This window comes from Macaca mulatta, chromosome 14, assembly GCF_049350105.2.
Source record: "Macaca mulatta isolate MMU2019108-1 chromosome 14, T2T-MMU8v2.0, whole genome shotgun sequence".
Lineage (NCBI taxonomy): Eukaryota > Metazoa > Chordata > Mammalia > Primates > Cercopithecidae > Macaca > Macaca mulatta.
In genome coordinates this window covers 11,067,782-11,095,477 of record NC_133419.1, presented here as the reverse complement: position 1 = coordinate 11,095,477, position 27,696 = coordinate 11,067,782, and the positions used below count along the sequence as shown (strand labels likewise).

At 48.7% G+C, this 27,696-nt stretch overlaps 2 protein-coding genes and 1 long non-coding RNA gene across 18 annotated transcripts in view; all 3 read right to left on the bottom strand.

Annotated features, from left to right (window-relative positions):
- Positions 1–10,884: 10,884 nt before the first annotated feature.
- On the bottom strand, positions 10,885–18,497 carry SLC22A6 (solute carrier family 22 member 6). Of its 9 annotated transcripts, none has more exons than XM_077961278.1 (10): positions 17,941–18,461; positions 17,567–17,670; positions 17,162–17,316; positions 15,489–15,934; positions 15,187–15,360; positions 14,923–15,041; positions 13,675–13,889; positions 13,429–13,537; positions 11,468–11,671; positions 10,885–11,166 (listed from the first exon to the last, which is right to left on the bottom strand). In XM_077961278.1, the coding sequence occupies exons 1-10, from the start codon at positions 18,307–18,309 to the stop codon at positions 11,079–11,081; spliced, it is 1,983 nt and encodes a 660-aa protein (XP_077817404.1). In that variant the 5' UTR covers positions 18,310–18,461; the 3' UTR covers positions 10,885–11,078.
- Positions 18,498–23,193: 4,696 nt separating this feature from the next.
- LOC106993210 (uncharacterized) lies at positions 23,194–23,898 on the bottom strand. Its single transcript, XR_001439385.3, has 2 exons — positions 23,763–23,898; positions 23,194–23,576 (listed from the first exon to the last, which is right to left on the bottom strand). It is a non-coding gene; the product is annotated as an uncharacterized LOC106993210 (long non-coding RNA).
- Positions 23,899–27,099: 3,201 nt separating this feature from the next.
- The window catches only part of SLC22A8 (solute carrier family 22 member 8), a 132,135-nt gene continuing 131,538 nt past the window's right edge, over positions 27,100–27,696 (bottom strand). For 7 of the 8 annotated variants that reach the window (XR_013403317.1, XR_001439366.3, XM_077961272.1 and 4 more), the window contains one exon: positions 27,100–27,631. Coding sequence is in view for 6 of the 8 variants with exons in the window: in XM_077961272.1 (XP_077817398.1) it covers positions 27,532–27,631 (100 nt within the window). In the remaining 2 variants the exon portion in view is untranslated. The remainder of the gene's footprint in view (positions 27,632–27,696) is intronic. The other variant, NM_001194693.2, reaches the window with a different exon arrangement.

The following is a 27,696-nucleotide window of genomic DNA, read 5'->3' as shown; positions in this document are numbered from 1 at the left end:
GTGACCCAGAAAAAAGTTCAAAATAGGCCGGGTGTGGTGGCTTATGCCTGTAATCCCAGTACTTTGGGAGGCTGAGGAGGGCAGATTACCTGAGGCCAGGAGTTTGAGACTAGCCTGGCCAATATATAGTGAAAGCCGTCTCTACCAAAAAATACAAAAATTAGCTGGGTGTGGTGGTGCATGCCTATAGTCCCAGCTACTTGGGAAGCTGAGGCAGGAGAATCGCTTGAACCTAGGAGGCGGAGGTTGCAGTGAGCCATGATTACGCCTCTGTACTCCAGCCTGGTGAAGACGCTGTCTCAAGGAAACAAACAAACAAACAAAATAGTTCAAAATAAAAACTGTAGATACCAGATCCAACAAGGTAAATTAACTCTGATATGATAATATTATAAAAACTACAAGGTGCTTCATAATCAAATGCTTAGAACCAGGGATAAAGAGAAAATCTTGCTTGCAAACAGCTGGAGGAAAAAAAGACACGTTAATATAAAGCAAAACGTAGAAGAATAGCAGCAGATTTCTTGTCAAAAATGATGTAAGCCAGAAGACAATGGAGAAATACCTTTAAAAGCTGAAAGAGAAAATCTGTCAACCTAAAGCTCTCTGCCAGCAAAAATATCTTTCAAAAATGATAATAGAATCAATGCCTTTTCAGGCATACAAAAGTTGAAAAAAAACAGCAGCGACAGACCTGCACTGCGAGAAATGTTAAATGAAATTAAATTTGTACTTAAAAACCACCCCACAAAGAAGATTCCAGGAACAGATGACTTAACTGATTAATTCTGTCAAACATTTAAGGAAGAAATAATACCAACTCAACACAAACACCTACAGAAAGGTGAAAAGTAGGGAATACTTCACAACTCATTCTATGAGGCCAAAATTACCCTGACACTAAAACCAGACAAAACATTACAAAAAGGGAAACTAGAGACAGGTATCTCTCATGAATATAGATGTAAAATTCTTTTTTTTTTTTTTTTTGAGATGGAGTCTCGCTCTGTCGCCCAGGCTGGAGTGCAGTGGCCGGATCTCAGCTCACTGCAAGCTCCGCCTCCCGGGTTCATGCCATTCTCCTGCCTCAGCCTCCTGAGTAGCTGGGACTACAGGTGCCCGCCACCTCGCCCGGCTAGTTTTTTGTATTTCTTTTTTTAAGTAGAAACAGGGTTTCACCGTGTTAGCCAGGATGGTCTCGATCTCCTGACCTCGTGATCCGCCCTTTTCGGCCTCCCAAAGTGCTGGAATAGATGTAAAATTCTTAATATCATTTTATCAAATTTAACAAAAACATATAAAAAGGATAATATATCTTGACCAAGTGGGGTTTATTGCAGAAATGCAAGATTTGTTTAACATTAAAAAAAAAAATCAGTTAATATAATTCACCATACTAATAGACTAATAAAAGAAAAACCATATAATCATCTCAGTAGATGCAGAAAGAACATTTGATAACACTCAATATTCATTCATGATAAAACTTCTCAGCAAACTAGGCATAAAGGGAACTTCTCAAAATAGATAAGCCGGGTGTGGTGGTACATGCCTGTAGTCCCATCTACTCAGGAGGCTGAGGAAAGAGGATCCCTTGAGCCCAGGATTTCAAGATCAGCCTGGGCAACATGGGAGGATCCCATCCCAAAAAATAATTGATAAAGGACAACTATGGAAAAAATATAGGTAACATTATACTAAATTGTGAAAGACAATGTTTTTCCCCTAAGTTCAGAGACAAAGGTATTCACTCTCACCACTTCTATTTAACAGTGTACTGGAGATTCTAGGCAATGTAATAATGCAACAAAAAGAAATGAAAGAATTCCAGAAAGGAAGAAAAAAGGAAATATACCTTTATTTGCAAATAGCATGATTGTACCAGAAATCCTGAGGAATCTACAAAAAAGCTATTGGGACTAATAAATGATTTGAGTGAGTTTTCAGGATGCAAGTAGGATATATTAAAAACCAGTGGTATTTCTATATACTAGCAACAAACAATTGGTAATTGAAATAAGAATACCATTCATAATAACTGTTAAAGCAAAATAAGCAGGAAGTTATTAGCCTGGAATTGTTTCTGTATCCAGAAACCCTTACACAAGCAAACTGAAACTTAACCTAGAGGCATTCTTTGTAACTAATTAATTTTGAAAAACCAAAACCAAAACAGATACCAAGCTTCAGCCAATCACAAATAGCCGGTTAGTCTTTACTTATATAACTAGGAACTTTCCACCAGATGGTAGCCAAATAAGACAAATAGTGGCTGAGCATGATTCATGCCTGTAATCCCAGCACTTTGGGAGGCCAAGGTGGGGGAGTCACTTGAAGCCAGGGGCTCGAGACCAGCCTGGTCAAGATGGTGAAACCCTGTCTCTACAAAGAAAACAAAACAAAACAAATGCCTACCTACAGCCAATTAAGTTATTTCTTTTTTCTTTACTTCTGTGTTCAGACTATGAAGATCTGCTTGTAGTGCTTAAGTGCAGCTACATGAACCTCTTCTGATTTCAAGTGCTGCCCAATTCATTAATGCTTTAATGCTCCAATAAAATCTGTTACATTTATTTTGTCAGAAGTTTTTCTTTCAACATAGTATTAAAAATATGAAATCTGTAGGGATAAATTTGACAAAAGATGTACAAAACCTATGCAATGAAAATACAAACCATCATTGTGAAGACCTACATAAATAGAGAACTATATCATGGATTGGGATACTCGATATTATTAAGATGTCAGTTTTTCCCAAGATGATTTATGATTCAACATAATACAAATAAAAATCATAGAAGTTTTCTTGGTAGAAATGTACAAGTTGATTTTAAAATTTATATGGAAATGCAAAGCATGTAGACTAGCCAAAACAACTTTGAAAAAGTTGAACAAAGTTAGAGAATCTATACTATGTTCAAGGCTAATTACAAAGTTGCATCAATTATGACAGTGTGGGCTGGGCGCGGTGGCTCAAGCCTGTAATCCCAGCACTTTGGGAGGCCGAGACGGGCGGATCACGAGGTCAGGAGATCGAGACCATCCTGGCTGACACAGTGAAACCCCGTCTCTACTAAAAAATACAAAAAAACTAGCCGGGTGAGGTGGCGGGCGCCTGTAGTCCCAGCTACTCGGGAGGCTGAGGCAGGAGAATGGCGTGAACCCGGGAGGCGGAGCTTGCAGTGAGCCAAGATCACACCACTGCACTCCAGCCTGGGCGGCAGAGCGAGACTCTGTCTCAAAAAAAAAAAAAAAAAAAAAAAAAAATTATGACAGTGTGGGATTTATGTAAAGACAAATAGATCAATGGAACAAAATAGAGTCCAGAAATAGAACCACACCTATGTAGCCAATTCATCTCCAACCAAGATGTTTAGATAATTCAATGAGGAAAAGAAAATCTTTCAACAAATGGTGCTGGAACAATTGGATATCCATATGCAAAAAGCAATGAACCACAATCTGTATACCTCACATCATTTACAAAAATAAATTGGATCATAGACCTAAATATAAAAGTTAAAACTATAAAACTTCTATTAAAAAAAAGGAGAAAAATTTAGTGGCCTTGGGTTTGGCAAAGATTAAAAAAAAAAGACATAAAAAGCATTAACTATAAAATCAGCAAACTGGACTTCATCACAGTTGAAAAACTTTTGTTCTTCAGAAGTCACTGTTATAAAACTGAAAAGGCAAGCTGTAAACATGGAGAAAACATTTGCAAAACATATCTGGCAAGGGGCTTGTTTTTGAAATATATAAAAAGTTTCCAACTCAACAATATGAAACAATCAAAATTTAAAAATGTGCAAATTTTTTAATAGACACCTCACCAAAGAAGAGGTCTAGACAGAAATAAGCACGTGAACAGTTGCTTTAGATCATTAGTCTTCAGAGAAATGTAAATTAAAACTACAATAAGATACCAGTACACATTAACTAGAATGGCTTAAATTGAAAACAGCAATCAGACCAGACATGGTGACTCATGCCTGTAATCCCAGCACTTTGAGAGGCCGAGGCGAGTGGATCACTTGAGGTCAGAAGTTCCAGATCAGCCTAGCCAACATGGTAAAACCCCATCTCTACTAAAAATACAAAAAAATTAGCTGGGTGTGGTGGTGTGCCCCTGTAATCCCAGCTACTTAGGAGGCTGAGGCAGGAGAATTGCTTGAATCCAGGAGGTGGAGGTTGCAGTAAGCAGAGATCACACTACTGCACTCCAGCTTGGGCTACAGAGAGAGACTCCATCTCAAACAACAACAACAACAACAACAACAACAAAAGCAATCATACAAGTTTTGGCAAAGATGTGGAACAACTGGATCTCTCATATACTGCTGGTGGGAATATAAAATGTTAAGAAAATTGTTTGGCTATTTCTTTTGTAAAATTTTGGCTGGTGTGACAACTCATGACTATAATCCCAGCACTTGGGGCCAGGAGTTTGAGATCAGCCTGGGTAACATGGCAAGACCCTGTCTCTACTAAAAACATGGTTTAAAATTATTAATTTATTTTTATTTTTTAGAGACAGGGTCTTGGTATATTGTCCAGGCTGGTCTTGAACTCTTGGGGTCAAGGGGTCCTCCTGCCTCAGCCTCTTGAGTTATTGGGGTTACAGGTGTGAGCCACCACATCCGGCTGTTTGGCTATTTCTTAAAAAGTTAAACATATGGCTGGACTTAGTGGCTCATGCCTATAATCCCAGCTCTTTGGGATTTGGGATCTGCTGAGGCAGGCAGATCACTAGGTCAGGAGTTTGAGACAAGCCTGGCCAACATGATGAAACCCCATCTCTACTAAAAATACAACAAACAAACAAAACCCCCCAAAAAAACTACCTGGGTGGGGCGGGTGCCTGTAGTCCCAGCTACTTGGGAGGCTGAGGCAGGAAAATGGTGTCAACCTGGGAGGCAGAGTCTGCAGTGAGCCGAGATTGCGCCACTGCTCTCCAGCCTGGGCGACAGAGCAAGACTCCGTCTCGAAAAAAAAAAAAAAAGCTAAACTTACACCTTACATACTACTCAGCCATTCCACTCCTTGATATTTGAGGATAATATAATGGAAAGATGAAACTAATCTGGGGAAGAGAATCTGGTTCAAGAGAAGTAGAAACCTATGTCCACACGAAGAAGGAGCATGAGAAAACTTTTGGTGGTGATGGATATGTTCATTGTCTTGATTGTAGTGATGGTTTCATGCATGTGTCGAAATGCATCCACTTTTACACTGTAAATATGAGCAACTCAGCATGGGCATTGTAGCGAGACTGTGTCTCTTCAAAAAAAAAAAATACAAACATTATCTAGGAGTGGTGGCCCTTGCCTGTAGTCCCAGCTATTCAGGAGAATTGCTTGAGCCCAGAAGGTTGAGGCTGCAGTAAGCTGTGATTGCACCACTGCACTCCAGCCTGGGGCCAAGAGCAAGAGCCTGTCTCAACAATACCACCACCACCACCACCACCTGAGCAACTGTCTGTCTGTTGTATTTCAATAAAGCTGTAAAAATATAAGATATCTTTGACTGCAAATCACAGAAAAACGAACTCACACTGGCTTAAAGTATAAGGAGGACTTAAATTTAAATTGTTACCCTTAACAATCAGAGTAGAGGTAGGTGGTGCCAGTATTGATTAAATCGGTGGGGTTAAATCATCAAACACCCAGATTAGTTCCATCTTTCCATTATATTATCCTCATTGGTTGCCTTAGTCCATGCTTTGGTTTCCTTCTGGGTTACAAGATGGCTGCCACAGTTCTGGACATCCGTCCAGACTCAACGTTGTCTGCCACTTACATCTAAACCCTACATTCAGCCCTTATAGGCTGCTTGGTCTCTTCTATGGGTGTGGTTTACATGGCACTTGCTGTTGCTACTGAAGTGCAGGATTCTCTTGGGGGAGGGTTTCAGGAGGAGCAGACCTCACTAGAATGGGTCAGGGAAGTTGAGCCTCAAGTTCATCTAGCTTATTACTGCACTTTTTTTTTTTTTTTGTTTTGAGACTGAGTCTTGCTCTTGTCGCCCAGGCTGGAGTGCAGTGGTGCAATCTCGGCTCACTGCAACCTTCATATCCCGGGTTGAAGCTTTCCCTGCCTCCACCTCCTGAGTAGCTGGGATTACAGGTGCCTGCCATCACGCCCGGCTAATTTTTGTACTTTTAGTACAGATGGGGTTTCGCCATGTTAGCCAGGCTGGTCTTGAACTCCTGACCTCAGGTGATTCGCCTGCCTCAACCTCCCAAAGTGCTGGGATTACAGGCGTGAGCCACCACACCCGGCCATTACTACAGCATTTTTGCAGTAGACTGTTCTATGGCTATGACATGAACCACATGGAGACAGTCACATCTCAGAGAACATCCAAATGATTTTCTTGAAAGAGGAGGTGCAGTGGGGCAGTGGAGTCTACCCGGTCAGTGTTTTCATTGTGTTTCCTGCACCTATGACACAATTTTCCTTCCACAGTTTTTAAACATAAGGAATGGTAGTGGTGGGAGGGTAGCACAGGGAAGTCTAGGAGTCCCAAACTTAAGTGTCTACAAGGGCTAGTGACTAATTTAAACTCTGTGAATCTGACAAGCTATAAGACAATAGGGAGAGGTGAGGCCTATGATGATCCAGACATTACATCCCATCCCTACAAAAATTGTGGTGCATGGGAAAAAGAAACTCTCTAGGGGCCTCCCTGGAGGAATCTAGGAACAAGGGATGCATATCAGTTTCGTATTGCTGTTGTTAACAAACTGCCACAAATTTAGTGGCTTAAAACAGTATAGATTTGTTCTCTTATAATTCTGGAGGCCAGATGTCTAAAATCAATATGTCGGCGGGGCGTAGTAGCTTACGCCTGTAATTCTCGCACTTTGGGAGGGCAAGGCAGGCGGATCACCTGAGGTCAGGAGTTTGAGACCAGCCTGGCCAACATGGTGAAACCCTGTCCCTACTAAAAATGCAAAAATTAGCGGGGCGTGATGGTGTACTCTTGTAGTCCCAGCTATTTGGGAGGCTGAGGTGGGAGAATCACTTGAACTCGGGAGGCAGCCTGGCCAACATGGCGAAACCCCATCTCTACAAAAAATACAAAAAGTAGCTGGGCGTGGTGATACATGCCTGCAATCCCAGCTACTCGGGAGGCTGAGGCAAGAGAGTCGCTTGAACCCAGGAGGTGGAAGTTGCAGTGAGCTGAGATCATGCCCGTGCACTCCAGCCTGGGTGACACAGCAAGACTCTGCCTCAAAAAAAAAAAGAAAAAAGAAAAGAAAATCAATATGTCAACCCAGCTGCGTTTCTGCTGCAGGCTTTAGGGGAGAATCCATTTCCTTGCCTTTTAGAGGCCATTTGCATTCTTTGGCTGGTGGTTCCTTCTTTTTTTTTTTTTTTTTTTTACATCACCATATGCGTTTACTTAGTGGTTTGAATGATAAGTTATTGAATGAATTGAGGTTTATGGTCTCTGTTTTGACTTGAATGTATTTTTTGAAAATTCTTTTTGGTCCCTTCTTGCTTCACTGCACACTCTTGCTTCTGTTGTCTCAACTACTACCCACTCTGATCGCCTGCCTTTCTCTTATAAGTACTGTTGTGACCACGTCGGGTCCACCCAGATAATCCAGGATAACATACCCCCGATCTCAAAATCCTTAATTTAATCAGAACTGCAAAACCCCTTTTACCATGTAAGGTAACATACTCACAGGTTCCAGAGATTAGGATGTGGGCATATTGGGGGTCATTATTCAGCCTCCCACATGATATGAAATTTAGCTATTTGGGCATCTGCTCTATACATGACCCAAATGGGTCATGCAAACTCCTGGGAAAGGGGAGAGAAGAGCCTAAGGGAGGGGCTTGGAGTGGTGTGAAACTGGGGCTGTCAAGGTGGGACCTGGGATGATAGCATGGAACCCTGAGAATGTGGCTTCTGGTGAGCACTCTACAGGACCAGGCAGTTGAGGATCCTCCTGAGTGTGCCATCCTGGCCAGGAAACTGAGGGTGGCTACAAGGCCCTGCCAGGCTGACTGAGGATAGGACCTATGGTCAAAACTGGAGATAGGCCAGGCGCGGTGGCTCATACCTGTAATCTCAGCACTTTGGGAGGCTGAGGCGAAACGGATCACTTGAGGTCAGGAGTTCAAGACCAGCCTGGCTAACATGGTGAAACCCTGTCTCTACTAAAAATAGAAAAATTAGGCAGGTGTGGTGGTGTGTGCCTGTAATCTGAGTTACCTGGGAGGCTGACATTGCAGTGAGAATCGCTTGAAACCAGGAGGCGGAGGTTGCAGTGAGCTGAGATCATGTCACTGCACTCCAGCCTGGGCAACAGAGAAAGACATTGTCTCAGGAAAAAAAAGAAAAAAATGGGGAGAGCATCTGAGGTCACTATGGTGGGGCATGACAGTGTCCTAACTCAGCTTCAGGGCCAAGGCTAGAGGATAGGATCTGAGCCTGTGTTTGGGGCTGACTCCTTGGGGAGGCAAAGTCAGAAGTCACTTACTGGTGACTTTTTTTTTTTTTTTTCTGGAGACGGAGTCTCGCTCTGTCGCCCAGGCTGGAGTGCAGTGGCCGGATCTCGGCTCACTGCAAGCTCCGTCTCCCGGGTTCACGCCATTCTCCTGCCTCAGCCTCCCGAGTAGCTGGGACTACAGGCGCCCGCCACCTCGCCCGGCTAGTTTTTTGTATTTTTTAGTAGAGACGGGGTTTCACTGTGTTAGCCAGGATGGTCTCGATCTCCTGACCTCGTGATCCGCCCGTCTCGGCCTCCCAAAGTGCTGGGATTACAGGCTTGAGCCACCGCGCCCGGCCACTTACTGGTGACTTAGAAGTGGGAGGAAGGTTTATGGTTTAGGGTTCTCTTTTGTCAAGCACACAGGATGAGTATAGGAAGTCCCCGGCCAGGAGCTGGGAGAATGGATTCTGTGTGCATGGTCTGAGCTGGCTGAATCAGCACCCAGGACTTGTACCAGTTGGGGTGCAGCTGAGGCAGGCTACGGCTGGCTCTGGGCAGCCTTGCTGAGGCATCTGCAGATACCAGGTGATATGAGCAGAGATGAGAGACTTGCAGGAGGAACCAGGGCATGTCAGAGTTGCTGGCAGGGTCTGGAGCCAGTAGTAGGCCAAGTCACTGGTCTCAAAACCCCGGATCTGCAGAAGCAGGGCTATATCCACGTGTCTCGTCTCCCAGTCTCAGTCCAGATGCCCCATGAGGGTCAGTCATGAGGGCAGTGCTGCCTGAGAAACTGCAGGATGAGTGGGGCTGGTGACCCTCAAGCAACCAATGGGAGCATGAGGAGTTTCAGCACCAAGGGGGAACACCAAGGCTCCAGATGTTCCAGGAGGTGAGGTGGGTTGTGGTGATTTCTGCTGTGCCCAGATTTGCCCTGAGAGTCCTGTTGTCTGAATTGCTATGAGCTCCCCCTGGGCTGTGTGGTTTTTTTTTCAGGGGATCTTCAGGCCAACCCCTCTTTCCAGGTTGCCCTAACTCAACCCGAGCCCCCGGGGTCCTACCTGCAAGGCAGTGTGTACAGCTCAAGGAATGCGGACTTTCCCCCGGGGATAAACTGGCTACTGGGGATAGGGTTCCAGGCAGAGTGCCAGTGGGCATTTATGGCAGGGCGTGGCAGGCCTCACTCCTGCCGCCTGTAGGTGCGCATAAGGCTGCCTTTCTTGGGCTGCTCCAGGCTTCCCTGAAGTGAGCTCCTTTGAGGACACAGATGCTGGACATCCTGGTCTTTTCCTGACTGTAACCCTTAAATTGCCTTACCCTAACTCATTTCACATGGTTCCTCCCATGATCATCTCCCTTCTTCCCCTATTCGTCCTTTTCAGCCAAGAAGGAAGGAGGAGAAGGGTCCTGGGGGTGAAAGAGGCTAAAGTTTCAGTGCCTCACAGCTCCTGGCAGCAGAGGGGTCAGGCGCACACATCCTGGTGCCAGATTGTCTGGATTCTAATCCTGACTCCACAATGTACCAGCTGTATGAACTGGACAGGTTACTTAACCTCTCTGTGTCTTGATTTTCTTGTCTGTAAAATAGGGAATAATTGTAGTAATCTCCAAGGGTTGCTGGGAGGAGTAAATGAGTTAATATAGGCAAATGGTTTAGGACAGTGCCTGGCACATAGTTAGCGTTCCCCACAACCCCTTCCCTCTTCTCTTCCCTCCACCAGCCCAGAGCCCACAGGAGGCAGAGCAACCAAGAGAGCTCAGGTTGTGCAGCAGGCAGGATTAGGTTAGCTAGCAGGCTAATCTAGAGTGGGCTTTGAGTCCAGACCCTGTTGGAATCTAAAGATTCCATCATCCTGACCATGCTGCTAGAGGGGCCAACTTCCTGAAGTCACAGCTGTTGTCTTTCTTTTTTTTTTTTTTTTAATAGAGGCAGGGTCTCGCTATGTTGTCCAGGCTGGTCTTGAACTCCTGGGCTCAAGTGATCCACCCACCTCGGCCTCCCAACATGCTAGGATTACAGGTGTGAGCCACCACACCTGGCCAGCTGTTGTCCTTTTTCTTCTGCTTTGCTGTCAGAGGTTCCCACCTGCTGTCACAGAGGGGGAGGAGCTTGAAACAAAGCCTCTGATTGGCTGCTTTCATTTCAGCCAGTCATTTCAGCTCTTGTCAATTTCTAGCCTGACAGGGAGGGGAGGAGCATTAGATATTTAGCTAAACCTCACAGGAATATTTGAATAGGTTAGAGGATGGGGGAGGGAAGAGGGAGGAAAGGAGAGATACAGAGGCACAAAGGCAAGAGTCTTTTCTAATTGTCTAGGATGGTTTGGAAAATCCTGGGGATGGAGTGGGTGGGAGGGGACTGTATGGCCTCCGGGGCTGGAAGCTGACGAAAATGGAGTGGCCCTTCCATTTGAGACAAGAGAGACAAGGAGAGATGATGTGCAGTCAAACCTTTTAATGATGTGGTTTTGGTGGGGATTATAAAGGGAGGTGGACCCCTGGGAAGGTGCTTTCCTGAACCACAGCCCCCAGACTTGGGTCACCATTTCCTCTTCCTCCTCCTTGTGTGGGTGGCCCGAGACCTGTAGGACCTTCCCTCCCTTTAGGGTTCTGTAAGGCCCCTTCTCAGTCCTCAGAGTCCATTCTTCTCTTGTGCGGAGGCCTGCAGCGGGACCATATACTTCTGGTGCTCTTGTTGCTGTGGCGTCTGTTTCCCTTTCCTGCAGGGGGCAGAAGAATGGCACCCTGGGTACGTAGCCTCCAGGCCAGGGCCAGGAGATGGGGGCTCCTGTGGGGTCTCCACTCAGCTGTGCCTGGCCACCTGCTCTCTGCCCCCAATGCCTACTGCTCCCCGGAGCTGGGATCCCCAGGAAGGATTCTAGGAGAAGCTCAGGCAATTGGGGACAAAGGGACACAGAGCTTTGGGCTAGAAGAGGACGCCTGGACTTGAGTCTCCATGCCACCTCGCCCTGCATGTGTGACCTGGGATAGACGCCTGCTCCTTTCTGGGTGGGGGCCCACCTGCTCTCCAGGTCCTGCACCGTGTCTGGCAGTGGCTGGCCCAGGGTCTCTGGCAGGAGGACAGTGACAGCGCTGGCGGCCACGGGAACAGCACCGTAGATGAAGAGAGGCACGGAGGGGTAGAGCTCGGTGGTCATGCTCACCAGTGGGCTCACGATGCTGCCCACTCGGGCCATGGTGCTACCCATTCCCAAGCCTGTCTGCCTGCAGGGCCCGCAGCGGATGGGTGTTGGTTAGAGTTCTGGCATGAATGCCCAGGCTCTGGTCCCATCTGGAGGGTGGCAGCTCAGGCTCAGCCCCCAGGACACTCCCAGTACCTCCTCTGTTCCCCATTTAGTTAGCAAACCAATTTGGCGATTTTTTTTTTTTTTTTTTGTAGAGATAGGGTCTCTACATTGCCAGGGCTGGTCTTAAACTCGTGGGCTCAAATGGTCCTCCCCCACCACAGCTGTTGGTGATCTTTTTCAAAAGAGAAATTGGAAAGGGTTCTGGCCAAAGAATAAGGAGACTTAAGATTGAATTTTGCCTCTGCCCTTAACTTGCTGTGTGACTTTGGGCAAGCCCCTTTCCCTCCCTGGGCTTCAGTTTCTGCTGTCAAATGATTCAGTTGTGTTACACTATGGTTCTCAGATCACCTGGAGGAATTGTGTTATAGTTGCAACCAGCCAACATACACCTATTGGATTAGAATCCCTAGTGGGAGGGAGCTGGAATCTGCATGTTAAGAACATTATTCATGACAGAAGAGGTTAAAAACATTGACTCAGGAGACATACTGCTTGGGGTTCAAATGCATGCTTCACCATCTGTTAGCTGTGTGATCTTGGAGAAGTCACTTAACCTCTCTTTGCCTCAGCTTTCATGTTTGTAAATGGGAATAATGATAGTGCCTACCACAATGGCTTGTTATGCAGATTAAATGAATTAATGTTTGTGAAAAGTTTAAGACACTGCCTGGTACATAGTGAGTGCTTCGGATTATTGCTCTTTCATCTGAAATCGGATAAGGGCACAGGACCATGACCCTCAGGGTTCCACTCTGCAGACTTTACAGGCCCACTCCAAGTAGCCCAGGGAAGCCTGACATTTCTTTGACATCTCATGTAAATTTTGCATCCCATTCTTGTTTCTTTTCTTTTCTGAAATGGAGTCTCGCTCTGTTGCTGGGGCTGGAGTGCAGTGGCACAATCTCAGCTTACCGCAACCTCCACCTCCTGGGATGAAGCGATTCTCCTGCCTCAGCCTCCCAAGTAGCTGGGACTACAAGTGTGCACCACTACGCCCAGCTAATTTTTGTATTTTTAGTAGAGATGGAGTTTCACCATGTTGGTTGGCCAGGATGGTCTCGATCTCTTGACCTCGTGATCTGCCTGCCTCGGCCTCCCAAAGTGTTGGGATTATAGGCATGAGCCACCGTGCCCGGCCCCCATTCTTGTTTCTTAATGCAAAAATACTGCCCCCCATCTTAGGACTCAAATGAGCAATACTATATTTATTCCTACTGCTGGGATATTATCAGGAGTGAATCCTGAGATAGGAAATTGCTTTCACGTTTGTGGTCTTTGCTTTCAGATGTATCACTTGGTTTATAGATGGAATGTAGGTTTGGTGGCAGCTTCTAATTTGTGTTTTGGAGATTAAGGGAGGACTTCAATTTGTTGCCTCTGAAATGTGCCTTCTTGGTTCCTTACCCTGCCCCAGTTGGTGGTTCCTTTTGAGATCTTCTTCTAGGGTCTAGTAAGGGCTTAGAGGACAGTAACACCTGTGTTAGCTAGGCCATGAGGTGTGTACTGAGTGGCTACGATGTGCCTTGCAATGGTGAGTGTTGGGAGGGGCCTTTGGGCTGAGATGTACTTGATTTAGCTCTGGGGTCCGACCTGTGCACAGGAGAAATCTTTCTCCTCTTGGAGAACAGCCTCTCCAAGAAAAGGCTGTCATTCTCCTGTTAGCCTCCCACTCACCGGATCATTGTGGGATACAGTTCCCCAGTGTACAGGAAGATGCAGTTGAAGGAGGCAGCCAGACAACCCTTCCCCAGCACAGCAAGAGAGGTTCGGATAACGGACTGGTCTAGAGAGAAAGAAGGAGGGATAGCTGGAGCTTGGGAGTGGAGGCTAGGAGGAATTGGCCCCCTCCCTTCTGAGAGGTTGGGTTATATGTGGGGATGGGACTGAGGAGAAGGGGCCAAGGTGCTCTTGGGTGCTCACCCTGGGGTACCACCCCATTGAGCAGGATGCAGATGCCTGCCAGCAGCAGTGCGGCCATCTGGGCAGGCCGGCGACCCAGGGAGTTGATGACAAGGAAGCCCACAAGCTTGGCAGGTAGGTCCACAGCACCAAAGATCACCTGGATTAGGTAGATGCTGACTCCAAAGCCCTGCAGGTCCATGACCAGCCCATAGTATGCAAAGCTAGTGGCAAACCTAGCAGAGAGAAGAGAGGGATATGGAGTTTGTTAGGGAGGCTTAAAGTGGGGTCCTTTTTCAAAAGCGGGGGAGTTGCATTGGGTACCCTGCTTAAGGAGCTGGAATCTGTCTTGGCTAATATTTCTTCGTTTAACCATATAATCAAACTGCAGGGTTTAAGTATTGAGGTTGTCCTCTAATACTCCAGATTTCTCAATCTTCTGATAACTAGGGTCCCAGTTAATTGGGGGAATTTTCACTTAGTTGCTGTGTAGGATTTACATAGGTCTAGTTCTCATCTTTGCAGTTGATGCTGGGCTGAGGGAGGGCAGGTGGATATCCAAGCCATCTTCAGGGCCAAGGCAGCTGGGAGAGTACAGAGCCTTCTGGGACCTGTCCATGGTCCTGGGATGAGTGTTGTGCTTTTTAAGATGTCAAGAGCCCAAAAAAAAAAGCTCAAGATTATTGGCTAGAGCCCATGACTGAGAATAAATCCCAAATTGGAAGCAAATAATTCATTGGCAGGATTGTTCCTTCTGATCATGTTTCCCTTAACTGTCATGGGATTGCTATGGTGATGGGAAGGAAGGATAATGGGGAGTGTTGCAAAGGGAAAGGAAGATTTACTTTGGCCTTGGCCAAAGTGTTCTTTGGAGATGAATTTTAGTCATCTTGTTGCCTGTGCCTGTGTTTCTGGCAGGCACCATCAAGCCAGTAAAATCTATGAATATTTTGCAAGCCAGACTGGTCTCTGCCTTCATGATGTAAGTCTATTGACTCTGGAGCCCATTGGTCCTGATGAGGTGTCTCCATATTGGAACAGGGCTAGTGAAAGGACAAGATGGGGAGACTGGTGTCCTGTGTGGAGACTGGGACTGAGTCGAGGCTGGGGGGCATTTGGTTCCTAAGGGTGATCCCTAGTATGGGGTTACTGCTTCTCACAGCAGGTCTGCTGACCTTCCTGCCCTCTTGTCTGGCCTCTTCCACCCATTGTGTCTCCTCCCGCCCCAGCCAGCCTTTTGTCTCAGTCTGTCCGTCTTTCTGGGCCTACCACAGCATGGAGAGGCAGAGGAAGAGGTGGCGGAGGGTGGGGCAACGCAGCAGCTCCATGGCCGATGCCTGGCTTTTGCCCATGGTCAGCTCCTTCTGCAGACTGGCCCGGAGTACCTGCTGGGACCGGCAGAGCTCAGGGCCCGGGATCTTCCCAAGGAGCTCCTCCCTAATCGCTTACTCAGAGGAGTTCCCTGGGCCCTGGGTTTGGGGTTTGAGGATGAAGCCCTGGGAGGTTATCATGGGAAGTCTCAGGGGATCTCACCTCCATACTCAACTTGGCTCCTTCTTCCCGCTTCCCATTGATCCGGGCGACTCTCTGCAGGGCCCTCAGGGTGAGGTCCAGCCTCCCGGAGGAGGAGTGCCAGCGGGCCGACTCGATGAAGAACCTGGGAGCAGGGGTGGGGGTGGGTGTCAGCATGGCTTCAGTTCCAGTCAGCTGGGTGGGGGGCTGGGGCTGGGCTTTCCAGGGGCCTGCGATGGGATTTTATTTAAGGTTGGGAACCCAGGGGCCTTGCCAAATCCCTCTCTCTAGGACCACGAGGCAGTGCCCAGCTTGGTAATGACATATTCCCCAATCCAGAAGCTCAGCTCTTGGTTGCTGGTAGGGGGAGCAGAGCAGGCAGGCTGACTGAGTAGGGGAAGCCAGAGAATTGGATATCCTGGGGCAAAGCCTTCTCCCCGCAGCCTTGGTTTCCCTGTCTGCCACACAGAGGCATTGTACTGGGTTTGACCTTCTCTCCATTTGTGGGATGGGATGTGTGCTGAGCTCTGGGAGATGTCCTGTCCCTTGCAGCCCTCTGGGCTCCTGTGGCAACCATGTCCTACCCTAGGCCCCACGCACCAGGAGTAGATGAAGAAGGCAAAAAAAGGCACAGAGATCAGCAGCTGCAGGTGGCGCCAGTGGGGCACAGCATAGGCCACACCGGCCAGGAGGAACTGGCCCAGGCTGTAGACATAGCCAATCAAGGTGCCCACGCAGGCCCGCGTGTGGATGGGCATCCACTCCACATCTGGAAAGAGGGTTAAGACAGGATGCTGCAACTACCTGGGCTGCTGGGCTAGTAAAGACCCTCCCTCCATCCAAACCTTGGCCTGTCCCAAGGCTCAGTGGAAAATGCATCGAGTAAGTTGAGTGCCGGGGTGATGAGAGCGGGGCAATTTCAGTGGAGGTATGGATGGGGAATTGGGTTCAGAATATCTGGGAACTGCCCGCTCCACATTCTTGATTTTTTTGTTTTTTCTGCTCCTCCTCAACCCATTCTCCTGACTGGAGTTCATTCTCCATTGAGAGCACCTCTGGCCACTTGGTCTGTCTTCAACAGCAACCATTCTTCTGGCCTTCCTCAGCTGTGGACTGGATTCCACTCTCACTGGCCAGAGCAGCTTGGAGGAGGCAGTGGCTCTTCTGCATCCCGGAGTCTTGAGGTAGGAGTGGGACCACCTGTCTGGTGTGGTCTGGAGAGGCCTACCTCCTGTCCAGGTGGGCTCCCCATTGGGCTGCTGGGACAGGGACTTGGATACTTAGGCTGGACTTGGGGGCTGGATTTCTTAGGTGTCTTGCCCAGGTTCTAGCCCAGTCCCGGTTAATTCGTCTAGTCCAGAGAATCCCAAATCCTTGGATTTCCTTCTATGGTTGAGGAATGACCTTGGGTAAATCCTTTCCCTTCTTCTCAGCCTCAGATTCCTCATTTGAGAAACATGGGGTAAGGGGGGGTTATCTATCAGAGGATGCACATCCATGGCCCATGGAGAGACCACACTCAGTCCACGAATGTGTCTTGTCTGCATGATGCTGCCTCACCCTATGTTTATTATTAGAGTTAATTGCAAACATTGAAAACACTGGGACATTTTACATTAATCAAAGAGGAGGGGGAAGCTATGACAGCCCTAGGATCTCCTGCCTGGAGCAGCTGTGTGCCTGGGGTGTCTCTGGATGAATGTGTCTCGCCTTTGAATACAGTTCTCGCCATTCCCTAATGCCTCCTGCACCTGGCCTGCTTGGCCTCTTGCATGACCTGCTGGCTCTAACAATGGAGTTCGCAATCCTGTTTTTAAATGAGGGGTCAGGGTGGCATGAGCCTGAGAAAAAGCTTGTTGTATTGGCAGGAAGGTGAGACCCAAGAGAGAGGCTGGAGGGCAGGCAGGGCTCAGGAGGGGCAGGCTGGGAGGGGAGGCTGGAAAGGGGTTGCTGGGCTGGGTGGCCAGAGGGGAGTGGGCTGGTAAGCGTCTCTCACTCAGTGTCATGCAGTTGAGGGCGATGCCAGCCAGAGACATGCCCGAGAGGAGCCGGAAGGCGCAGTAGATGGGGAAGTTGGGTGCGAAGGCTGCACAGGTCCCTGACACAGCTGTCTGCAGGTAGTTCAAGATCAGTACCTTCCGGCGGCCTAGCCTGTGGGAGGAGGGGAGACCTGTAACACGGCCCTGGAGACTGATGGGGGCCAGGCTGAGCCAGGAGAGGAGGGCTCGCACTGGATCATGCCTAGGCTGGGGTATTTTGAGGACCTCTGTGGTATTATGAGACTGGCGCTGTAGATTCTCAAACCAGCCCCGGCTGGCAATGCCAAGCTCCCACCTAGACCCCCTGAGCCCAGCTGAGCCCCTAATCCCAGCCCAGCCCCTTGACCCTACCCAGGACTGACCTGTCTGCAAGGTAGCCGAACACCATGGCTCCGAGCAGCACCCCCACCATGTATAAGGACTGGGCCAGCTGGCGTAAGGCCCTGTGAGAGCACACGAGGTCCCACTGTGGGGAGAGGAGCAAGGGTCAGGCAGAGATGAGCCTGGCTTCAGAGAATCCCCTTCCCCTCCTTCAGCTGGTCCTCTGGGGTCCATGTCACCCTCTTCCTCTGGCACTTTGCCCTTTGCTTCTCTAGTCCTGACAGCTGAGAGCGTTTTTCTTTTTAACTCAGCAATTAAAAAACTCAGCAGTTAACTTCTCCATGTACATTTTTTTTTAAACAAAGGCCCCCATCTTCCCATCTTGGCCCCTGGATGGGGAGCCCCAGGTCCTCACCTCAGTCACGATGGTAGATGGGAAGGTGCTGTTGTCATAGATCCAGCCATCGGTGCAGGGCTCTGTGGCCCCCGTGCCATTGGCTTCTGTGCCATTGGGAAAGGGCGGTCCCCACTGAGGGGAGGTGAAGCGGAGGCAGGACTCAGGCTGCCCCTGCCTGTCCCGGGGCAGCCAGGCCTCCAGCCCCCCATCCTTGCTGAGGTTGGCGTTGGCAGGTGGGCGGCAGTGGTGGGTGGGGATGGCAGCAGTGAAGTTCTGCACAGTGTTGTGAGAAGCCATCAGGAGCAGGGGGAGGACCACCAGGGTGACCTGGATCTGCTGGAAGCGGCCGACACCCCCCACCTGCTGCAGGAGGTCATTAAAGGCCATTGGGCCAGGCCCAGCCCAGCGGCTGGGGGCTGAGGCCTCCCAATCCCAGGACCTCTGCCTCTCTGCCTGCCTGCCGTCCTCTGCTGGAGGAGCAGCACTGCCGTTGCCTCCGCAGCTGGGTTGCTCCGGGAGCTGAGTCCGAGCTGCTCTGTGGGGGGACAGCAGCCTCCTTGGCTGCTCCTCCTTCTTCCCCGGTCTCCCTGATCTGTCCCTCCCTTTTCCCCTTGCAGCTTCTCCTCACTTCGGGGGTCAGGGCAGCTCGGCTTTCAGGGTCGGCTGGAGGCCTGACCCTTGCATGGGCAGTTTTTAATCCTTGACCTGGAGGGAATGAGTTAAAGTGTGACTTGGTATCAGAAGGATTAACCCTCCAAGGATTCCTTGTGTCAGTGGAATTTCTCCAAGTGGTTATAAAGGGCAGGAGAGGGTGGACTGAAGCAGGAGTGGGGAGAGGGGTGTATTGGGGGGGCATCTGGGCGTCTGGGGGTAGGAGGAGCCAGAGTAGGATCTATTGGATCTATTTGTCTTCCTTTTAAGAATGAGACTGGGCTCTGGGAAGTGTGGTGGCCTCTTGAGGAGTTTCTGCCCTTTTTAGTGGATGAGATCCAAATAGTCTGCCTTTGGGAAGGGTTGCCAGGGAAATTACAGGGTGCCCAATCAAATTTGCATTTTAGGTCAATGAAGAATTTTTAAAAGTATGAGTATGTCTCTAATATTGCATGGGACATACTTATACTAAAAAATTCTTCATTGATTTGAAATGCAAATTTGACTGGGCACCCTGTATCCTTATTTGCTAAATGTGACAGCCCCAGTCGTTGTTCTTCTGGGGACAGCTCGCATCTTATAGAACCACGGGCTTGTTCATTTGGAAGAAACAACAGAGGTCAGAGGCTGCTCTTGGAGTGGGACCTAAGACCAATGTCATACACAACGTGGGGTGGTTCTGCAGTGGCTCTTCTGGCCCTTCCAAGGGTTGGATTTTCCCCTAGTCATACTGTCTTCTGTCCAAAGTGTCTCTTTTCTTTCCTTTTCTTTTCATTTCTCTTTTCTTTTTTTCTTTTCTTTTCTGACACAGTCTCACTCTGTTGCCCAGGCTGGAGTGCAATGGTGCAATCTCCCCTCCCCTCACCTCCTTTTCTCTTTTCTTTTCTGACACAGTCTTACTCTGTTGCCCAGGCTGGAGTGCAATGGTGCAATCTCAGTTCACTGCAACCTCCACCTCCCAGGTTCAAGCGATTCTTGTGCCTCAGCCTCCTGAGTAGCTGGGATTACAGGCATGTGCTACTACGCGTGGCTAATTTTTGTTATTTTTAGTAGAGATGGGGTTTCGCCATGTTGGCCAGGCTGGTCTCGAACTCCTGACTTCAGATGATCTGCCCCCCTCGGCCTCCCAAAATGCTGAGATTACAGGCGTGAGCCACCACGACTGGCCTCTTTGCTTTATTTTTGAGATAGGGTCTCACTCTGTCATCCAGGCTGGAGTGCAGTGGCACAGTCTTGGCACACTGCAGCCTTGACTTCCCTGGTCTCAGGTGATCTTCCCAGTTCAGCTTCCTGAGTAGCTAGAACTACATGTGCGCACCAGTACACATGTATTTATTTATTTATTTTTAAGAGATGTGGTTTTGCCATGTTGCCCAGGCTGGTCTTGAACTCCTGGGCTCAAGCAATCCACCTGCCTCAGCCTTCCAAATTGCTGGGATTACAGGAGTAACCCACTGCGCCCAGCCATAGTGTTATTTTTTAAAACAATGAGCATGAACTTACTGTATTTTTAGCCACAACTCTAAGATGACATGAATTCAATGACATGAATTCCTCCAACAGAGTTTTGGCTCCTGAGTCACATGTGATCAGGGAAGTGTGGAGCTCTGATTGGATGGGCTTCCATGGGATCCAGTTGGTTGGATCCCAGATTGGGGACACTGAGAGACAGTAGGTGGCAGCTTCTTGTTATTAACTTGTGCAATTCATATTATATAAAACATAGACTCTGGAGTCAGTCTACTTGGACCCACACCCTCACTCCACACTTATTGGCTGTGGAACCAGGGGCAAGTGACTAAACTCCTCTGTACCTCAGTGTCCTCATTTGCAAGATGGGGATAATAGCTACGTTTGCTGCCTTGAGTTTTTGGAGCATTAAATGAACTAATATAGATAAGAAGCTTAAAGTAGCTCAGATGCCCTGTAATTCAGTGGTTACTGACTCTTCTTATTTGTTTCTGGTGAAAAGGTGAGACTATCACATTGATTTTAGAAGGAAAATGTGTCTAAGTACAACTTATCCGAAGAAGAGTGATTTTTGACTGGGGGTGATTTTGCCCCCCAGGGGACACTTGGCAATGTCTGGAGATATTTTTGGTTGTCACGACTCAGGATGGTGGTGGTGCTACTGGCTTTTAGCGGGTAGAGGTTAGGGATGCCGCTGAATATCCTGCAATGCACAGGACAGGCCCCCACAACAAAGAAATATCTAGACCCCCAAATGTCAGTGGTGCTGAGATTGAGAAACGCTACCTTAAAAGATGTTGCAGGCCGGGCACAGTGGCTCATGCTTATAATCCTAGCACTTTGGGAGGCTGAGGCAGGCAGATCACAAGGTCAGGAGTTTGAGACCATCCTGGCTAACATGGTGAAACCCCATCTCTACTAAAAATACAAAAATTAGGTGGTGCGCACCTGTAATCCCAGCTACTCCAAAAGACCGAGGCAGAAGAATTGCTTGAACCTGGGAGGTGGAGGTTGCAGTGAGCTGAGATCATGCCACTGCACTCCAGTCTGGGCGACAGAGTGAGACTTCATTAAAAAAGGAAAAAAAAAAAAAAAAAAAAGATGTTGCAGAGTTTGTGTGTTTAGTAATCAATCTTATACCTGCTTGGTCAAGGAAAGATGACTCCTATCAAAATATTTCCAGGAACCCCCAGGATCTCATTTTGTGAAGAAAATGTTTTGGAAGGCAAGGAAGAGAAATCCTCCTCCTCCTTGTTCTGCTGGAGGACAGCTGGATAACCTGGCCTCCAAAGGCCTGCAGCTCTTCCCCAGCCTGGGCCCACCCAGCCACTTCCACCACTGGGGTGGCTGAATCAGGAAACGGATCTTCCTGTGTCTGCTCTAACACCCTTCTCCACTATGTCCTAGCTTGACTGTTGAGCTTGGCTTACCATGCTGGACTCTTCCTTGCCCTTTATGGTGTGTTTCCATTCTGAGTCTCTAACTGTCCCTCTAGGTAACCTGGCTCCTGCTGACTGCCCCTCCACCTAGCTTTGTCATTCTCTTGGCATGTGTCTAAACATGATGGATGATTAGGGTTCCATCGTTTTACAGAAAGCACTCTAGGTCCTATACAAATGAGCCAATGCCAAGGGTCATGAGAAGAAAGTATGTTTCTCTCCGTCTTGCTGTTGAAGGGATGTAGTTTGATGTCCAACTTCTCTCGTTAGAAGTCGAGATGCCCTGTTCATGTTGTGTAGTTTATGCAAACTTCAGTCTTGTGCATGAAGCTGGGAGGGTATTTATCATTCATCAGGACCCTGAGATCCATGAAGTCTTTGATTGGTTCAGACCTATTCTGTCTAACTTCAAAGCTGAGTTCTTTTTTTTTTTTTTTTTGAGACGGAGTCTCGCTCTGCCGCCCAGGCTGGAGTGCAGTGGCGGGATCTCAGCTCACTGCAAGCTCCGCCTCCCGGGTTCACGCCATTCTCCTGCCTCAGCCTCCCGAGTAGTTGGGACTACAGGCGCCCGCCACCGCGCCCGGCTAGTTTTTTGTATTTTTTAGTAGAGACGGGGTTTCACCGTGTTAGCCAGGATGGTCTCGATCTCCTGACCTCGTGATCCGCCCGTCTCGACCTCCCAAAGTGCTGGGATTACAGGCTTGAGCCGCCGCGCCCGGCCAAAGCTGAGTTCTTAACTGCTGCTGTTGAGGTGTAGACTGCCCAGCCCAAAGGGTTTTGGAAATTATCTGGGCTCATTTGTACAAAAGAGAAAAGGGGAGGCCCAGAAAGGGATGCAACTCAACCCAGCCTTCCCCCTCCCACCTGGTGTTGGTTCTGGGCTGGGACCCAGTGGGTATCCAGATGCCTGACAACATTCTCCAGGCCAAGATACATAAGAGTCCTGTGGTCTGGGGTTGCGAGGACAGCTGGACAAACAGCTTGGGGACTGTGGGGCCAGTCTCCTGCTAGGACCTGGTGCCCTCATGGGGGAGTGGGTGGAGTGTTGAGGGCAGCAGGGGATGGTGGGCCCCTACAAGCACCCTCCCTCTCTAAGCCTGTGCCAACCCCGCCTTGGAGAAGAGCTCCCTCCTGACTGCCTGAGGAGCCCCGAGCCTGGCTAGTCTGGAAAAACCTCCATTGGAGACTCTGGGCCCTGAATTGTGTTTGGGTCCTGGGATCATCTGAGTGGCAAGGGTTTCCCAGCAGCCTCCTGGCTCATGGAGAGTTTCTGGATGGGCATACTCGCATGGCAAGTGATTTCCAGAGCCAGGAACTGTCCCTTAGGGGAAACTTTTGGGCCACTGAAAGCTCACAATTGCACTTCCTTGTGCTGACTGGAATGTAGACTTAAATTCTGGTCATACTTACTGAGAAAGGGTCAAATCTGGGAATCTGTGATTGGCCCAGAGCCATAGAACCACATGCCATCTAAGTTTAACACCATCACTCAGGTAAAAACGTCTCATTGTACACATAAGGAGACCAAGGCCCAGAGCAGGCAAAGGATTTGTCCATGATCACACAGCAAGCAAGTCTGGAACTCAACTCTTTGGACTCCATTGTTCTTCCTACCATGCCAGCAGCCATCACATATCCCAGATTTTCTGGGAGAAGTCCTGATTTTGTATAACTTTATTCCATTATATAAATGGGATTTAAAGTGTGGGACTACCTGTGATTTTGGTTTTTATTCTTTTGTGAGACGTTTCAAATAAATAATTTACAGATCATATAAAACAGTCTTGCTTAGATCACGTGCCCTAACCATGGGTTTGAAATGATTGACTTGGGGAGGAGTCCAGCAGATTCCAAGTGTGTGCCAGGCCCCTCGCAACATTCTGAGTAAGGAATTCTGAGATACACTGTGAGCTTTGTGCCTTGTGGCCTGATTATCCTGGCTGATGGATGGTGCAGAAATTAGAAATTCCTCCAAAGACTTCCATTTATAGACTGGACATGAGGCCAGTGACCTGTGAGTTGACACAGCATGAGGACTCTGCCCAAAAGTGGTGCTCCATATTGGATCTCCATGCTTCGAGCCAGGTGGAGTCCCTGCTTAGAGACAGAAGGGAGGGAGTAGAAAAAGCAAGCGGAGCTGGGGCTGTAGAGGAATAAGCAGCAATGGAGAGGAGGAAGAATCCAGAATGGGGATTTGGGGATTGCAAGAAGAACCGGTCTTGTGAGTGGCCGGTTTGTCCTGACCAACAGCCCAGTTCACCATGAGTCCTGACCATGTACCTGGAAAGCATTTTCCTGGGTGTCTTCCCTTCCCGTCATGCATGTCCTTGCAATAAGCACCCCGAAGCAGCACAGGAATAGTCATGGCCGGGACATCCCGGCAACCACTCTGAATTCTGGACAGCTGAAAGATGGGGGCATGGCAGGGTCAGTGTTCCTCCCTGAGCCTAGTCCTTCTCCCTCCAGGTTGAGACCCAGTCAAACGAAGGGGAGGCATTGCTGGCTCTGTTGTCAGCTGATCCTAGGCTCCAAGGTAGAAACTCTATAGGTAGAAACCAGGTTCCAAGATAGAAACTAGGTGGCTTCTCCCCATTCAACCCCATAGCACTTTCAGCATAAGGGCCAGATCTCAGGGGGCAGTGTGGCACAAGGCTGGTCCTAGGTGCCAGCCCCAGGTGCGCAAGAGGGAGTCCTGCATCCAAAATGATCACAAATGGCCAGTCCCAGCAGCTTCCCACGTGGCTGGGTGACAGATGGGCTGGGATGGGAGACCCTTCTGCCCTTCTCATTCTTTTTCTTCTTGCCTCTTGATTCTCTTCCCTGACTTACCCCTGACTTCCCCTACTTATGCTTTCTAGGATCTCCTGCCAAATCATCTATGGTACTTGGACTCAAATTCTTGTCTTGGAGTCTGCTTCCAGGCAAACACCCACTAAGACACGACTGTGATCATAGTTCATTGTCTGATAAGCAGGTACCCAACCCAGGCTCTGGGGCGGGCGGGGAGTCCCAGAAGGCTTTTCAGAGGAATCCATCCAAGCTAGGCCTTAAGGATGAGTTGGTGTGAGCCAAGTGCCGTGGAGTTGGATGGGGAGAAGCCAAGCGCTGGACATGGTGAAGAGCAGAGGCAGTCTAGGATCTGAAAAAAGTCAGTGGAGGCTGGATTTCTGGGTACAAGGTAGAGAGTGTTAAAAACCAAAGCTGTTGAGGCAGGTTGGGCCTGGTCATGGCAGGCCTTGTGAAAGACTTTAGATTAAAATCTAAATGTTTTAATGTTGAAGCAGGGGTACAATATGACCCCTTTCATATTTATTAAGCTGTCTCTCAAATATCTAAATATAGATTTGAGAGTAATTAGCTCTGTGTCTGATAATTAAAGCCCTGTAGTATGTCTGAGTTGTCCAATGTGGTAGCCAGTAGCCACTACTGAGTGCTTGAATTGAGTTAGTCCAGGCCGGGTGTGGTGGCTCAAGCCTGTAATCCCAGCACTTTGGGAGGCCGAGACGGGCGGATCACGAGGTCAGGAGATCGAGACCATCCTGGCTAACACCGTGAAACCCCATCTCTACTAAAAAAAATACAAAAAACTAGCCGGGCGAGGTGGCAGGTGCCTGTAGTCCCAGCTACTCGGGAGGCTGAGGCAGGAGAATGGCGTGAACCCGGGAGGCGGAGCTTGCAGTGAGCCGAGATCTGGCCATTGCAATCCAGCCTGGGTGACAGAGCAAGACTCCATCTCAAAAAAAAAAAAAAAAAAAAAAAAAATGAATTGAGTTAGTCCAAACTGAAATATGCTGCTAGTGGAAAATACACACCAGAATTTGAAGACTTAGTTTGAATTTAAGGTTATAAAATATCTAATTAATAATGTTAATATTGATTAATCCTGAAATGCAATATTTGAAGATATTGGGCCAAATATTATTATATTATATATATAATACACTCAAGATTTATCTCACCTGTTTTCTTTTAGCTTTTTAGAAATGGCTACTAGATGATTTGGAATTACATACGTGGCTTATCCTCTATTTCCCCTGGACAGTGCTGGGGAAGAATGTTACAGGAACAGGTCCTAGGAAAGATTCTTGGGAACATCACTGTTGAAGAGATGATAGGGGGAGAGGATCTGCTTTTGGAGCTGTTTGGTTACAAGGAGCAGCCCATCAAGTTAGCTTAAACAGAAAGGGGAATTTATTTGGAGAATTCAGGGATATTTCATAGAATCCCAAGGTAAAAAGCGCATCCAGGGCTGATGAGGAACCGAGACCTGGAATTCGTTAAGAACCAGTGGAAGTCACCTCACCAGCTCTTTTCATCTGGGCCCATGTGGTCTCTTGTTCTCTTTTTCTCTGTGCACCTGCCTTACTCTCTTGCTGCAACTGGCCTTGTCTGCTCTATCTGCGTCTGGGCCAGCCTAGCCTCATGCTAGCTTGCCTTCCCAGGGCAAGGACAAAGACATGGATAAGAACCTCTAAGATCTCAAATCCTAGCCTAGGAAAGAGTATGTGATCAATGAGATTTGGATCTGGAGTGCCCTCTGGTCTAGTTGGTCACTACCAGAGATGGTGGGTCATGGAACTGTTCAGTTGGCAGATTCTGGGGATGCAGATCCTTAGAGAAGGGGTTGGGGCAGGATAGGCAAAGTGAACACTGCAGCATTTACAGGATACCCCAGAGGGGCCTGAGAAGGAGTAGCCAGTGTGTGGGAGGGAGCTGCAAACACGTGGCCTCTCAGAAACCAAGGAAGAAGAGAGTGACCAGTAGGACCAAATCTGCCGAAAGGGCAGTAAGAGGAGGGCTGAAGAGTGACTTATGGATTCAGCACAGGGAGGTGATGAGCGTTCTTGGTGAAAGCAGTTCCGAGGAGAGAAGGGGTAGGGGCCGGAGTGCAGTGGCGGAGATGTATGAGGCTAGAAGGTGGATACAGGGAGGCAGACAGTTCCTTTATGAAGTCTGGCTTCGAAGGGGAGAAAGGGCCAGTGTGGCCCCTGGAAGGAGATACAGCAGCCTGGCATGTGTTTGCTTTGATTTTTGTTAAGTTGGGAGAAGCCTAAGCTTGTTTAACTGGTGATGGGCAGCAGCCAGGGTAGAGGGAATGGGCAGAGACTCCAGAGGGAAAGGGATGGCTGCCGGTGGGAGAGGCTGGATGTGGAGGGACTGGCTGTTCTCCTGCGGCTGGAGGGAACCGGGAACGTGGCAGCAGACACTGACAGCGGTCAACTACCATTGTAGTTTTCTCAGTTAACAGGAGAAAAACTCTCTGTTGGGCATGGGGCTGAGATATAGGTCAGAGATTTGGGGTGATCAGGGGAAGGGAATCAGGATTGGTGGGGCTCTGGCTTCTGTCTGCAGCCACTCTGGGCTTGGTCAGTCATCTGCTCACATGCATACTGGGACATGTAGACACATACATGTATTTTCATGCACAGGTGTGGTGTACACACCTCAGAGCACTCACACGTGCTTGCTCATGTTCACATCAGTCCAGCTTGCATGTACCTGTGGTGCCTGTACACAGGCCTGTCGTACATGAAAGTGTGGATGGACAGATGTGCATGCTCACGTGTCCACACAGTGGCCAGCTCCCATTCCCACCCCCACTCCTGAACATCATGGCTTGAGTTCTTATTGCTGTTTATTGAAACCTCCCATCAAAGAAAAGTGTGGGAGTCAAGAAGGGGAGGACTTCTTATCTTGTTAAGACTCAGTCTTGTTAGGACTGAGCCAGGGGGACATCAGGGGACCTCAGGGGAAGAGAACCAGGACAGTGGAGGAAGGTGGCCAGTGGGGAAGGGCTGGACAGAAGAATGGCAGGGCCTGGGTTGCAGGGAGAACAAGGGCAGGGATGGGTATGGAAAGGTCTATGGCTGAACCTTTGAACTGTCCAGGGCTGGGCAGGAGGCTCTGGTGGTGGTGATGGAGACACCTTCACCAAGCTCTCAGAAGGCTTCATCCCAGGAGGGTGGACCTATCTGGGGCCTCCCTGTACCCCTAAGGTGCCTGGCTAGGATCAGTCTCTGGAGGGCAGGGAAAGGGGGTTCCGTTGTCCTCAGCTGGAGCCCAGGTCTGGTCCGTAAGGCTGCAGAGGGATCCTCTGGGAGGCCTTTTCCACCTCTGGCTCCTGCTTTGGCTCCTTTGCCCGCAGGGACCTAGGGACAGAGAGCTCAGGAAAAGCCCTGGGCCCAGACCTGCTTCCCCAGGGAGGAGCACTGAT

Bases quoted from the DNA above. Each gene is read 5' to 3' on its own strand.
- SLC22A6 (XM_077961278.1), bottom strand. From the start codon at position 18,309: ATGGCCTTTAATGACCTCCTGCAGCAGGTGGGGGGTGTCGGCCGCTTC. The intron at 17,671-17,940 runs GTGAGGACCTGG...CTCTCCCCACAG, and splicing joins CATCTACCATCGTGACTGAG to TGGGACCTCGTGTGCTCTCA. The intron at 11,167-11,467 runs GTGGGCCCCCAC...TGCCCCCTGCAG, and splicing joins GTGCAGGACCTGGAGAGCAG to GAAAGGGAAACAGACGCCAC.